At 33.8% G+C, this 14,415-nt stretch overlaps 1 protein-coding gene across 3 annotated transcripts; it reads left to right on the top strand.

The window, feature by feature from the left end:
* The first annotated feature begins 1,484 nt into the window (after positions 1-1,484).
* Positions 1,485-14,212, top strand: LOC25499481 (testis-expressed protein 10 homolog). 3 transcript variants are annotated; one of them, XR_003007150.2, is made up of 21 exons: positions 1,485-1,809; positions 1,916-1,988; positions 2,528-2,650; positions 3,225-3,394; positions 4,541-4,690; positions 5,739-5,882; positions 6,407-6,467; positions 6,635-6,945; positions 7,677-7,808; positions 7,906-8,025; positions 8,145-8,231; positions 8,365-8,496; positions 8,639-8,756; positions 8,852-8,977; positions 9,253-9,387; positions 9,914-10,056; positions 10,338-10,478; positions 11,444-11,767; positions 12,687-12,812; positions 13,577-13,619; positions 13,784-14,212. XR_003007150.2 is itself a non-coding variant. In XM_039827604.1 (20 exons), exons 1-19 carry the CDS (start codon positions 1,756-1,758, stop codon positions 12,768-12,770), a joined length of 2,628 nt encoding a protein of 875 aa, XP_039683538.1. In that variant the 5' UTR covers positions 1,485-1,755; the 3' UTR covers positions 12,771-12,812; positions 13,773-14,212. The 3 variants fall into 3 exon arrangements, 2 of the variants coding, with proteins under 2 accessions (XP_039683538.1, XP_024626442.1); XM_039827604.1 differs by lacking the exon at positions 13,577-13,619 and having other exon boundaries at positions 13,773-14,212; XM_024770674.2 differs by lacking the exon at positions 13,577-13,619 and having other exon boundaries at positions 1,486-1,809.
* The last annotated feature ends 203 nt before the right edge of the window (positions 14,213-14,415 follow it).

The following is a 14,415-nucleotide window of genomic DNA, read 5'->3' as shown; positions in this document are numbered from 1 at the left end:
GATGATCAAAAGATATCGAAATTAATATATAAGTGATAAAAAGATAATAAAATTCCTTAAAAAAATAGATAATAAACTTAAATGGAACCTCATTAAAAAATTAAATGGACCGGTTAAAAAAAATAAAATGGATGAAAAAAGCGTATTGAAAAAATAAAACAAAAGGTTGCCGACGGGAGTTGAAGAGAGGTGCTTGTGAAATAAATTGGGAAGAAATAGTTTTTTGAAGTAGCATTCAACAACTTTTGGTTAAAGCTCATTCCATTCAATTTTATGCATTCTAAAAAAAGTACTCTTTTTCGAAGGTACTTTATTGATATTGTGTTTGGCCTAACTTCTCCTTAAAAACGTAGAAAAACTGAAAAAAAAACCGGACCAAACGGTACCTTATTAAAAAAAACACCACGTTAGTACACTGTTACCACCGCTCATGTGGTAGTTTTTCTTTATTTTCCTTGTTCCTTTTCTTATTACCTTGCTCTAAATTTATATAATATACTTATAATTTTAAATAAAAAATACAATAAATAGTGAAGCAAATGTTTAGTAAAAAAAATGTTAATTGAATTCATAAAACACATTTATAATTTTGAAGATGAAAGTAATTTGAATATTTAAAAAGAAATAAATTAAGTAAAAATAATTATGTATATAATTTATAAAAAAAATAAATAAACATGTCATTTTATATGTATTAATCAATTCAAACGCTAGTTTTACCAAACACATTATTTTTAATAAGCGAGCTTTTCAACTATAAGTTATCAGCTATCCGTCATCAGCTATAAATTAGCTTTTCAGCTACAGACTAGCTTATCAACTATCAGCTAGTTTATAACTTATTTTTACCAAACAAAGCCTAAGCTTGAGCGTCTAGATGTCTTTTGCAGGTACCCCTCATTCACAAACAACACCGCACACAGCTTGTCGGACACCGTGCTCATGATCACCTAGATCATCTTGAATGAGATATAGAGATTGAGATACAAAATAGAATGGTTGTTATCGTTATCATATCCAATAGAAAGACTAAAAAAGACGAAGAAGTACAAAATTTGTGGGTCGTGAAGTAAGTGCAAACCATGAGTCACGTGAAAGTTCAAATGCATCTAAAAAGTGTGGTTGTCACTTTAAATTTAAATCATGTGAACTTCACAATCACATTGAATAATATTTCGGTATGACTATTCAAATTGAAAACACAACGAGAGAAAACTTCTAAAAAGATCTCACACTTGCCTTTAAGTTTCAGTTTTTTGACCATCCGTTGGTCGTGTATTTTTTGAGAAATTTGTTTTAATTTATGAAAATGAAAGTTATTTTGTATTAACCGATGCATGACATTGTGATTGGTCAATGTGACAAAAATCTAATGTCACACATAAGTGCTATCCCACACCTAACCCGGTAAAAAAATGTATTTTTGTAGTGAATTTCTTTTCTGCCATAAATTTTAAAACAAGGTTTTGTTAATTTTCTAAACCCGATTAACGAACTCACATGGATGAAAGGTAAATCCAAACCCTACAAAACTTGCTGTCAATACTCTCTGAAATCAGTGACAAGTTTAACCGCAAACTACACTGTTACACACGCCTCTCTTCTCCCTTACGGCCTTTCATCAGCTTCCGGTACTCCCACTGTTAACTGCAAAAAACACCGCCACTGCTTATACCTTAAACTCAACTCTGCTGAAAAATTTAAACAAACCTTTTGCTTCTTCTTCTGCTTCTCCCACTTTCAAGTCTCCGCAAGATGACTCGTCCCAAAGCCAAATCCAAGAAAAAGAGCGGCGTCGTTGATTTTAAGGTCTATCACGATTCTCTTCTATACTTGTATGCATATTTAACCTTGTTTATGATTTTTCCAAAGCTTTTTAATTCTCATTGGAGTTTTTTCTTGCTCTAAATTTCAGAAAAGAAAGGTTAAGATTGGAAGGAAATTGCCACCGCCTAAGAATGCAACAAATACCGAAGTTAAATCTAAAGGTTTATATCCTTTTCGCTACAAAATTGCCCTACGTTTTGTTTTTCACTAATTAAATCGTTGTTTAAAAATACTGCCCTAGTTTTCCACCTCAGAGGACGCATTTATATGTAATTTAGAAATGTCCATAAGCTTGCGAAATTAGGTCCTGTTTGCAGAAACAACTTAACATATGTTGTATAAGCTATTTCTATAACAAAAGATAAAATAAAGTTAAATTGTTTTTCATACAAGCTATAATAAAGTTAAATTGTTTTTCATACAAGCTATAAGCTGTTTGCATAAGCTATAAGTTGTAAGCAGCTAATGAACTTGTCAGTAGATAAGCTGAAATGGTCTAACAAGTACTTATGGCAGTAGACAAAGCTCAAATAAGCCAATCAGAGCAGACCCTTAATATTCATTGAGCATAGTCTCTTGCTGTCACTCACATAACAAGTGCAAGCAGACACGCACTATAATTTATGAATGGATTTTTTAAATGCTTTGTTTATAGGTGAACTAATATAATGAAGTAATTTTACCAATGTGTTTCCTACAGCAATTATTCTTCCGGAGCAGAGTGTAGCAGCTGATAAGGCAGGTTTAGCCGTAAACAAGAAAGGTTTGACTTTAAAAGAACTTCTTAGTCAAACATCTCATCACAATGCAAAAGTTCGAAGAGGTATATTCATTTTGCTGGATATGTTGTCATTGTTTAGATGCCTTTATGTGTGGATATCGGCATCATTGATTCTCTATGCAGTAGGAATTTTGTATGGTTGAGACCAGTATAATCCTCAGAAAAAGTTATTTTCATTAACTCTTTCTAAGTTGTTGGTTTGGGATGCTTCTTATGTTGTTTTGATTAATAGAACAATGCTATGAATTGAAATACAATACATTGTCTCTGGTTTAGTTTCTAAAGTTTAAGGAATGACAGAGGTCAATTTGGTTCAATTTTAAACTTCCAACCAAATAAATTTGGACCATGAAATCTATTAATAATTTAATATCAAACATTACTTTGAAATCTATTGAAAGAAAAATGAAGTTGACTGGTAATCATGGCACTTCATGATTACTTGAAGGGTTGGTTCATATTATACTCGTATTCTTTTTAACTGTAATTCTTGGATTGATGTTGTTTTTTACCCAAGCTAGTCAAGCATTCAAATTTCACACACACACACACACACATATATATTTGTCATATCCTAATTAATAATCTATTTGTTATATCCTCCTCCCAAATACAGATGCATTGATGGGTATTAAGGATTTATTCAGTAAACATCCAGAAGAACTGATGTTGCATAAGTATCGTGTTGTAGAAAAACTTCGCGAGCGCATTGGCGATGATGATAAAGTGGTTCGCAGATCATTATATGATCTTTTTAAACTAGTGATTTTACCTAGTTGCAAAGAGGTACTTTTTGTCTCGTTTACTTAATTTTCTCTTCTTACACGTTAAAATGTTGCTCCTTTATCATTTCGAAGAATAAAATATTGTAGTCCCCCCCCACCACACACACACACACACACAACTTTTGATATATCATTAGTGTTACAAACCAGAAAATGATACCATACGCGAGGATCAAGAGTCCTATTAAAGTTGCATAGGTTATGATAGAAATGAAAAACATGAAACATTACATTGCCTCAAAAAAGCAGTGCCATAGGTTTACTTATTAGACCTAGAGCCAACCTTAAGAAGTTTATGAGCAAAAATCTATGCAGGTCCATAAAAAACCAACCTTCAGAAGTTTACTAGCAAAACCTATGCAGGCCCAAAAAAAAATGGAGTTGAAGAATCTGTGACGTATGGTTCCAGAATTATGCCGCTGCCAAATCACCCACACTTCAACATAAAGAGAAGAACACAAAGCATCTTATTACTCACTTATTGGGATGCTATGTTTTTCCTGGAAGATTTTATCACTTGTACATCTTTCCATAATTTTGGTGGGGGCCACAAACAGAATCTAACTTTCCTGTGGGGTGGGTGGTGCATCGTCACTTCGTCATGCCTCTCTACGAGGGATGTTGAATTTCTTTGTTGGACACTAATGGTAATAAAGGAAAAAGTGATATTAAAATATACCATCAAGTGGATGAGTTTGGTACACATACAAATCACTGTGTAGATTACATGATCTAGTAAGGGGGTATCCATCCATTGATATTATCTAGATCTTAATCTCAACCTACTAATACTTAAGGATGAATAAACCGTACTTGCTCACTTTAAAGGACCATTGCCCTTTTGTGCTGACAAAAGTTTGTTGAAAAACTGATGTTGGCCGTTTTCTCTCTTGTGATGAAGTAATTAATGTTTTTTTTTTAACTTTTGATTTCTGTTCTGTTATTTTGGCTTCTGGTTATTGTGTTCGGCTGCAATGCACGTTCTCTGTTTTGTTGATTTCTTCAGTCATTGATTTCCGAGGATATAGTTTGGTTTCAATTGACATATCCTCTAGTTTTTATACAATCATATCAACATAGTAATGATTACTCTCTCGTACACTTCATTCATCTTATTTTGTTACTTTGTTCTCACTAAATTTTGTAGGATAATCAAGAGCTGATCACTTCTTTATTGATGGCTTACATATTTAATGCAATGACACATTTGGCAGCTGACATTCGGTTCATGGCATTTGATTTCTTAGACCTTACTCTTGAATATTATCCTCCTTGCTTTTCTTCTTATGCAGAAAAGGTAGTATTGTCTGTCCATATTGTAAACGTTTTCTTAATGTTTTTGTATTTGATAGAACTTTGTTATGTGTTCCCAGATTTAGCAATAGTTTAACTTTACTAAAAGGCAGTTTACTAGTTTTTTTTTAATATTCTTGTTTCCATTTTCGTTGTTATTCTTATTTTGCATTAACATACGGTTAATGATGGGTTACTGGGCTTATTTGGCCTTCAGTTGGAGGTAACACAGTTGAAGGTAACAAGTAAAGAAGAGGAGTGGAAGGGTAGGATGTGGGATTGGAAGGAGAAAAAGCAGTTAGAAGGGGGCATACAAAATAGGACAGGTGGCAGCAAATAGATGAGAGGGGGACGTGGGATTCTTGGAGGGAGGGGGGAGAGCTGTATGTTCAGTAGGATAACGAAATGAGAGAGGTGTGATGACTGTTAAGTGGAATTAGTGGGGCTGAGTATTGGGGTGGTTCCAATCTCATCGGGGGTGTTCTCACTTTGAGAGTATCATTAACTTTTTTTTTGCCAGGAGGTTCATCTCCATTCCATAGTTCAGGAGTTATTTTCTTCTGTTGGATCATACTTTTCCATGTTGCAAGGAAGAGATTCATCCCCAGTTTTCAGTGGATATATTGCAGTACCGTTAGCAATTTATATTCTTTTTGTGTGCTTGGTTTTATCAGTTAACAAAATATGTATATTGTTATCTGGTTTCAACATTTCTCTTCGAAGGCTTTTAAAATTTCCTTCAGAAAATGTTATTACAATTAGTTTCTTAGTTTTGTTTGTGAAATGCAGACTATGAATGTGTTTCAATTTTGCATGGTTATCTGTAATTGGTTTATGTACTGTCATCTTATAAATTTTTGAGCTTGTTATTTCGATATGTTCTATTCAACTGGATACTTTATTCTGTAAATCTACACCGAGCTCTATTCAACTGGATACTTATTCTGTAAACCTATACTGAATTTTTGTTATATCGGTCCTTAGATTGTATTTGTTGTATTTTTGTATTTGGAGCTAAGAATTCTCTGTAATTTTGGTTGCATGGTTAACAGATTTTTCAGAATTATGAGGATATCCTAAGGAAGAACCAGTACCATTTACAGGACAAAGAAAAACTAAAGGATGCTCTTACCGGATTGGTTCGCTGCCTGTCACTCTTGCCATGGAACATAGAAGAACCTGATTTGCAAAATAAGGTATCTTTGGTTTCGCTTAATTGTGAATACTAGTTAGTCTCTGTGACCTGGATCGACAATAACATTGCAATAGAAGTTTTAGTTTCTCTTAAGCTTTCTGTATCTTATTAAAAAAAAAGTTTTTATATCTATGCAGAACATAAAACTCTTTCGACATTTTAGCCTTGTTCTTTTGTTTCCCCTTTCAAAATTATGTTTAGACAGGTTGAATTATATGCACTTGTAGTCGGAACTCAGGAAACATATAGTAACCAATAATCTTGAACAGTTGGCATATTGAATGCATAGAATGGAAATTCAATGCTTGTCATTAGATTCAGGTCGCTTTAAAATCATAATACATGAAACTAGGTGGATAAATATGAGTATCTTGTTAGGTATATGATTAAATTCTTGGCTTTTCATACCATAACATCTCAAGACTCAAAGCACCTACTTTTTTTCCCACTGTGATTTAAGGAGACTTTGTTTTTATGCTGTTGCCTTCTCCAATTGATTTCTAATGCTTTATCTTATTTTAATAGGATGATATTGGACAAAGAGTATTGCATGCTTTTGAAGCTGATAACTCTATGAGCTCTACTGGTACGTTACATGAAAAATACAGTGTCGTTTTTTAATGAAAGAACAAACAGAATGTTGTTGCATCTTGTATTTGTTTGCATAATTTATAAGTATCTAAAAAGGTTTGTTAAGCTTTTATATTGTTGATAATTTTTTGACTGTATTGTTCTATGCTTTATTTTGTGTAGGTTTTTCTCATATCATAATGAAACTGAAGGATCTAGTGCCAGTATTAGTAAATAGTTTTCAGGAATTTACTACATTGTTTAATGCTAGGGAGAATCTTGAAGGGAAGTCTTTTGGCTGTATGGCATCAATTCTTCATAGCATAGATCTTATAGTCAGGTCCTTCGTTTATGGGATTGATAAGAAGTCGGAATGCACAAGTTCTCAAGGTGGAGGCGATGTGGCTGTATGGGATGTATCTGTATCTTCCACATTCTTGAAGAAATTATTTCCTCTTTTCCCCCTTGATCCAGGGCATGGTCTTTCACAAAAGGTAGACACACATCTGTTTCTTTTACCTTCTGTAGGTGACTAGTTAGGAGAACAATAATTCTAATATTTGAAGTCTGAAAAGAAACCAGAGCTATTTAGATTAGCTATTTTCCTCCCTCTTATAACCCATTCAAAGCAAATCTGGATCCATTTCATCAAATATAATGGATTGCTAAGTTATCTACTAAGTTGCTTGTTTTTATTCTTTAGAGTACACTTATCTCGAGAATATAGTTCAAGGAACAGCTCTCTAATTTCCTTGCATGCCTACCAATGAAACGGCTGTCCTTTTCCTAACTAGGACTTAGGATTGTGTATCTTATTGTATCCCCTGTTTAGGAGGATATCTTAGTACTGCAAGATTGAATTAATATAATATTTACTATGTTTTTTTCTAATTTCCAACTGGTATGCTTTCGTGAAATGTTTTTATATCTAACTAGCCGCTTCTATCCTTTTATTTTGCCAAGTAATTTGGAGGTTACATGATGCACCTTTGTCTAAGTTCATCTTGGTTTGTCTGTTTGCTTGGGACATCACAACTCAAATTTGGTTGTCACTTGTTACAGCCAAGTATATTAAAAACATATAGTTTACCCCCTATAAACTATTCTCTGTAGCGGGTTAAATTAATCTGTTGTGTTATAGTGATCCGTTACTCTGTAACGTAGGGTAGGGAATAACAGGCGGACTGTCTCAAATGTACTAACTCTTTCTTCCTTTGTTTTGCAGGATGATGGTAGATTGCTTGATTTGAACATGATGATTGCAAAAATATTTTATGAATTAAATGAATGGATCTGCCTTCCTCCTTTTTTGTTGGAGAAATTTCTAGAATTTCTTGAAAATGCACTTCTTGGGAAGGTTTGATACATGCACCAATTAAATCCTTTTGAAGTTTATAAAGTTGAAAATAATTGTCATTCTACATGTGAGTTTAACTCAGGGTTTTAATATGCAGTTTGGCTCGACTGCTCAGTCTGGTAAGACTGTCTGGGAAAAACATTTAGTTCAACTCATTCCATTTATTCCGAAATTTATTTCACGTGGAGCAAGCGTCTGGACGTCTCGTCTTCTTTGGGTTTGACTCGCCACATGAATTCTGATTTTTTATTTTATTGAAAGCTATTGATTAGATATTCTAATTTATATAAATGTTCCAAAGATGCTATTCTTACGTATAATTTGCAACCCATGCAGGCATTTACCCATACATTCAAGGAAAGCAAGCCAAGTTCCTTATTAAAACTGGCATGTCTCTCTGCAATGGAAGATATGCTAACTTCTGTAAGTTAAGCTTAATCACTATCCCATGAGCTTCCTTGAAATTCTTGACTTTTGGATACTCGTTTGGAATATTGATACCCCTCTTCCGCTCACTTTTCTAAATGTATATCATTTTTTCGTTATTCAAATCTAGATCCAAAAAATGCTTTCCCCGGAGACAAACAATCTAGGAAATGTAGAACTTCAAGAAGCTTTGTGTGCATGGATCACAGAGCTTCCTGTGTTGCTTATCCAGCTTGGTGATAAACACCCAACATGCTCCTCGGTAATCATCAATTTGTAATTTCAATAGCAGTTCTTTATGCTAAATTCCTCAGACATAGTTTGTAGATATTAACGTGCTTCAACATTTATGATCTTGAAATTGTATATCTCCCTGTTCTTAAAATGTTCAATGTTCAATGTAGGCTTTAGTAAGGCTTCAGCTTCGTATCGGACAACGTGCTTTGTTGAACTCGGCACTTGTTTGCGTTTATGACAACATGCAAAATTCGTTGCAAGAATTTTATTCTACGTGTCAAGGAGGTAAAACGTCGATATGTTGTTAACTTCAGCATGGATAACATTCCACCCAAAGAGATGCTATTTTGCTTCTAACTGCTTTCCATTTCCTCTTGCAGAAAATATATGCTATGGTCCTTTTCTCAGACTTCCTAGAGAATCTCAAGAGCTCTCATTATGCTGCCTTTACTATTTCTCTCATTTGGACTTGCCTTTTTTGAAGTCATTAGCTGGCTGTTGCCTAAGTAAGTTTTTCATGCTTGTTTAACATAGTCCTGAGTTATGTTGGAGAGACCAATAAAAAAACCAATATTATTGAGACTTATCTTGATAGGTGAAAAGATAAAACAGTGGCGGAAACTTGTAGATAATTCTTCATCACTTCCAGTACAAGTGCTTTTAATGTGCAATATAGCTAGATCCATTTGAGCAAGATTTGGATGCTAGTGATAGTTAAATGCTGTCAATGTTTCTGGGTTAAAATTTATGTATATTAAGTGCTTTTCTATGCTTATTGCAGGTCCTGATCTAGATCCCTATGTGTTATTTCGGACCATAGAGATTCTCAATTCAGCCTATAAAGATGGACATATAAATATTGCAGATTACTTGAGTGTCTTCATCACCTTGGCCTTGCGTTTCAAAGTTTCATCCGGTAGGTTACAAAGTTTTATATCGAAAATTAGTTTGGACTGGTAACTTTGATAACATCCATTTCTTATTTTGCCTTTTGAAATTAGTACTTCTGTCTGTTATTCTCAATATGAATGATCAGAAAGAACTAAAAAAGGGTTAAAATTATCAATTCAAGACAATTGACCCCATGCTTGCTTTTCTAAGCTTCATCATCACAAATGCACCCACCTTCAATCCTATATCTTTCTTCTTATTAACTACAAGGTAACAAAACTATATAGCATTTTTGAAATGTTCTTCAACTAGCGAAGGTACTGAAACGAGGAATATACGTAGTCATTGATATGTATGGATTGTATAACTTGCTAGGTAGGTTTTGTTTGACCCTTGGCCAGGACAAAGTTTGATCTTGTTGTTTATGATGATTGCATTAGCCATGCCTGTCAATTTTTTGTAATGATTGAATTAGCCATGCCTGTCAATTTTTTTATACTACCTTTTGTAGTGTCTTGGCATCAGAAAGATCATTCTTTTTAAATTTGCAGAAGTTGATGCTGCTGGTTTGAAGGGTGATGCACTCTGCAATACTTTGAAGTCAGTGACATCCGTTCTTTGCTCATACATGGAACAGATCGGCAATAATTCTCTTGTTCTACAGATTATAGAGAAAGTGATAATTGATCAAATAGTAAGTTTATTCTCAATTGGGTGTTCTCTTTTCTTTTGCAGTGTTGTCATTTGTGGTCCATGGTGGAGAGCCAAAATCCCGCCATATCGGCTGAAATTGGGCATGGCAGAGAGCCCGAAAACCGTCACTGATATCTGCCATGGCCGATATTTGATAACTCTGCTTTTGCATTGAGATTTTTTCATCATTTATTTTCCACTGTTACCTTTCTCTGGTTCTAGTTGGTTTTTTCAGCGACTTTCTAGAATAATGATTTCTCATTCTGGTTTTTTGTGCCGCAGCTGCTAAAGCCTTCTTTGGATAATAGTTGTTCTCTCCTAAGAATGCTTGTTACGGTGGATTCCAAACCCACAAGACTTTCTGAACAAAGCATTATCACTCTTGGCCCTTGTCTTTCTGAATATATAATGGATGCTGTGCAGGTGATTACTGATTATACTTTCTCGAATCTTTTTACCGACCAAAAATATATTCTTGATTTTATGCTCTCGTCCATCATTTCACATGCCTCATTTAATTTTTTGGATGTCATGTTTTAAGTTGAAAGTAAAAAAAGTTAAACCTTTTGGTATCTTCTTTTTCCTTAATTTTTTACGAAAGTCATTCAGGACAACTTTGAAATATTATTATTGTTTGGTGTGATATCTTACTTTATAAAACAAAGATTAGAAAGAAATGTGGCATCTAGCAAAATGTCCACAAGACATATTAAAGATGGCTAACAGTTTCTAAATTCTATGTACTTTTCAAATAGTCAATTTTTGTTTCTTGCCTATGTTGATACAAATGTCAATTTCACATTTTTAACCATAGTGACTATTCAATTAGAAAAATGGAAACTCGACCCTTCTGTGGATGCTTACCCATACTATTGGTCTTGGACTTGGTTCCTTGTTATGTTCCTTGCATTGAAGTTATTATTTTGCAGCTGAACTTTACATATAGTACAAAAATACAGGGGTATACGAAACTAGGGAAATTATACTATGATCCATACGAGTTTTGGTTCACAATGGACCAACTTTTAATAATTGTTGATATACATAAATTAATTACTGATGGTTATTTTATAATATTTGAATGGTGATTAGCACCTTGTTCATGATAGACCGAAACTCATTTTGATAATTCTGTACAGTCAAGACACAAATTTTGAACTTCAATGGTATCGTTTTTAACAAGTTATCAAGTGGATATTTTGATTTTCTCATCCTGCCATGGCTATTTATAATTTTAGGAACATCTTTCTATTCAAACTTTTTGTTAGATCCCTAGTATGTTTGTTTTCTGACTAGTAGTTACATCTTGTAAATCATCTTTAGTTTTCTTTATTTTTTCCTCAAGCAATGGGTCTCAACTGTTGATCATATATTTCACTGTCCCACAGCACATTCCGGAAGATGGTGAGGAGCAGCGCATTTCCACCAATTGTTTAAGTACCATTTATTATCTCCTACCTTGTTTTTTCTTGTTTGATCGGTGCCATAAACTTATGGGTTATGTATTGAAGACAATGGAATCAGCTATAACTGAAAGTAGTTTGTCACTGGAAAATGGTAATGGCACTCAACATATGGGGAACTGCTTGACTAGGGTAAACACTGTTGCATCTGTACTTGTGTTGATGCACAAGGATGCAAAATTGCAAGGAATTATGTCTGAATTCAAGGAAGATATTGATAGCATCATACAAAAAGTTCGTTTCTTACAGGTAATTTATCCTTGATGAGCAATTATGAATTGGTATTGAAGCTTCCTATTCTTAAATATTACTTATCTGCAGGTGTCTCCTTACATAAATAAAATGTGAGTGATGATTAAGGTGTCTTTATTGTGATTATTTACACTCCAGTATATAGTAGATATTAGCACCCTCTTCTTTGGGGCTTATGCTTGTAACTTACTAGGGATATTGTGAACCTCAGAATGTGCATCTTCTGCACCAAACGCACTTGGCATTGAATCCTCAACGTTATATTATTTTCCTACCCTTATGGGCTAGGCATGTTTTCTGGAGGTAGTTTATGGTCAGACATGAAATGAATTCCATGGAAAAGTGATTCTGTATTATTGTAGTAGTTTGTAGTTGGCTATTATAAGACAATATAATTCATTGTCTTTGAGTATACAAAGTTTCGCTTATGGTGTTGACTGTTCACCCACCCATGATAATGGCACCAAAGTTGCTTCTGAAATACCTAGCTGAAATGTGCTAGGATGCCTTAGGTACAATTATTTTGTTCAAACTCAGGAGCTCTTCTAGGAGATTAAGTTCATATCACAACAGCAGTGGTAAAACTTGGCATTTTTAGAGGAGTTAGGTCAGGTGTGGTGAGTGGTAAGCAGGCTAACTTGAGAGTTTCAATAGTTTGATAATCGCCTAGTACTTGGTCAGTGTCTGACAGAGATTGTCCGTCAAGCAAGTAAAATTGGCTGGAATGAAGTCTAGTCCAGGAAAATTGCAATGTTCCTGACTAACTGATGCTTTATTTGATATAGCTCTTATAATGTTTTGAAATATTGTCATTTTTACTTGTCTTATTGTTCTGTTGCGACTTATTTAGTTTTTCAAAAATTGTTATAGTCATTCTTTGTTCATTTTCTTTTCTTTGATTTTTTTTTTTTTGCAGTCTTCAAGGCAAATTAGTCTGACAATTGAAGAAAGGCCTAAAGTACAACTCACACTTGATCAATTGAATATTTTAACAAGATAACAATGGTCAAGAAGGGTGTTTTTGAGCGAGAAACTTGTACACGTGAGTTTCTCAAACTTTGATTGCTATTAGGTTCTTGGCCTATATTTTTTGATATATTATTTATCTTCATGCTTGTTATGGATTTGTCTTTTCTACAGTGAAAGGTTGGATAACCCTTGGTTGAGAATCAATGATTAAGATTGTGATAAAATACATGTTTATGTCTAGCAGGTCATAAAGTTGTTGAAATATCAATAATTAATTTTCAACCAAAGGTTATAATTCTGTATTTTAAACCCTAAAGTGCATTCCTAACATTAGAGGTGTCAAATTTGCTGGAAAAATAAATAAATCTGCATTCACTTGCCCGTTTTATTATTTAACATGTATAGCTGTACGTATGCAAAAAAAAAATGTATAGCTGTTGAAATTTCTTATTTAATTATCTAGTGGATACTACACGTTTGAAGGAATTTCAGAATGATATGTGTTTTTAGAGATAACAACTGTACCTGCACTGTTGAACTTACACCAGATGTTTATATTATCTTTGCCTTCTTCCCTCTTTTTCCCCCGTTTTTTTCATTACGTGAAATACCATGTATATCATCTCTATATTGATTGATATTTGACTGTTTGTTCAGAATGTTCTTGCTGATAAATCTTTTGCTTCATTAGTTTGCATTCAAACCTTCAAGTGAATCATATTTTTCATGACGGCTATGTTCACCAAATTAAATGAACAGAAATGTCATTGGTTTCTTAATATATCCCCATTGCATATATTTACTTAAATACTTAAATACTTTGACCTGATCTTACAGACATTGTGGCATAGAAGCAATTCCTCTATTGTCATATTGACAGGCAAGACTTAAACTGAGCTTTGTGGTAGACAAGATTTAATTACCATGTTCACTCTATGCAGTCATATCTGAACTGACTTTGTTTTGTTGCCCTCTTTATCTTTTGGATAGCTTTTGAGTTATCTTTTTTACCCCTTGAATTTACTCTACTCAGTTTCTGAACAGGTTGATATGGTGGAACTTGGGAACTGTTTTATGAATCTCAGTGGAGTATTCATGTAATTGTTAACATCTAACCTTTTCCGGAGTTTATTCTGCAAGCAATTTTGAGGTCTGCTAACGGCGGTTTGTTATACGGTCATGAAATATAAATTTTGCCCCTTTCTGCAAGCAATTTCAAGGTCTGCTAACAGCGGTTTGCTATATGGTCGAGAAATAGAAATTTTGCCCCTATAGTCAGTAACTATGTATAGTTCCATCAGTTAGCCTCTGATGATGAGCGTCTGTGATCTTCCACTTAACATGCCATTATTTGCGTTATGTTTATTGCCCATAGTTAAGTGATATGGATATTTTGTTTTGCATGCATATTTGTTCAAGGTTTGATTAATGAGTTCGCAGTGTCAATATGCATTTTTAAGTCAAGTTGGCCAATTTTTGAAATTCTATTTGTTTTCTTTGAAACCCTGTCAACAAACTGTTTACATAGATGGGGGTATGGAGGTAAAGGATTTAGATTACTTTGTATGCTTGATCACATGAAGATGAAAAAGAGGAGAATAAGATGAAGAAAACGTAACGTTTTGAATTAAAACTAACAGAAATGACCAAAATATGTAACAGAGAGGAGTTAAGAG

Source organism: Medicago truncatula, chromosome 7 (assembly GCF_003473485.1).
Source record: "Medicago truncatula cultivar Jemalong A17 chromosome 7, MtrunA17r5.0-ANR, whole genome shotgun sequence".
Classification (NCBI taxonomy): domain Eukaryota; kingdom Viridiplantae; phylum Streptophyta; class Magnoliopsida; order Fabales; family Fabaceae; genus Medicago; species Medicago truncatula.
Note: the sequence above shows the minus strand (reverse complement) of the source record. Positions and strands in the feature narration are given on the sequence as shown.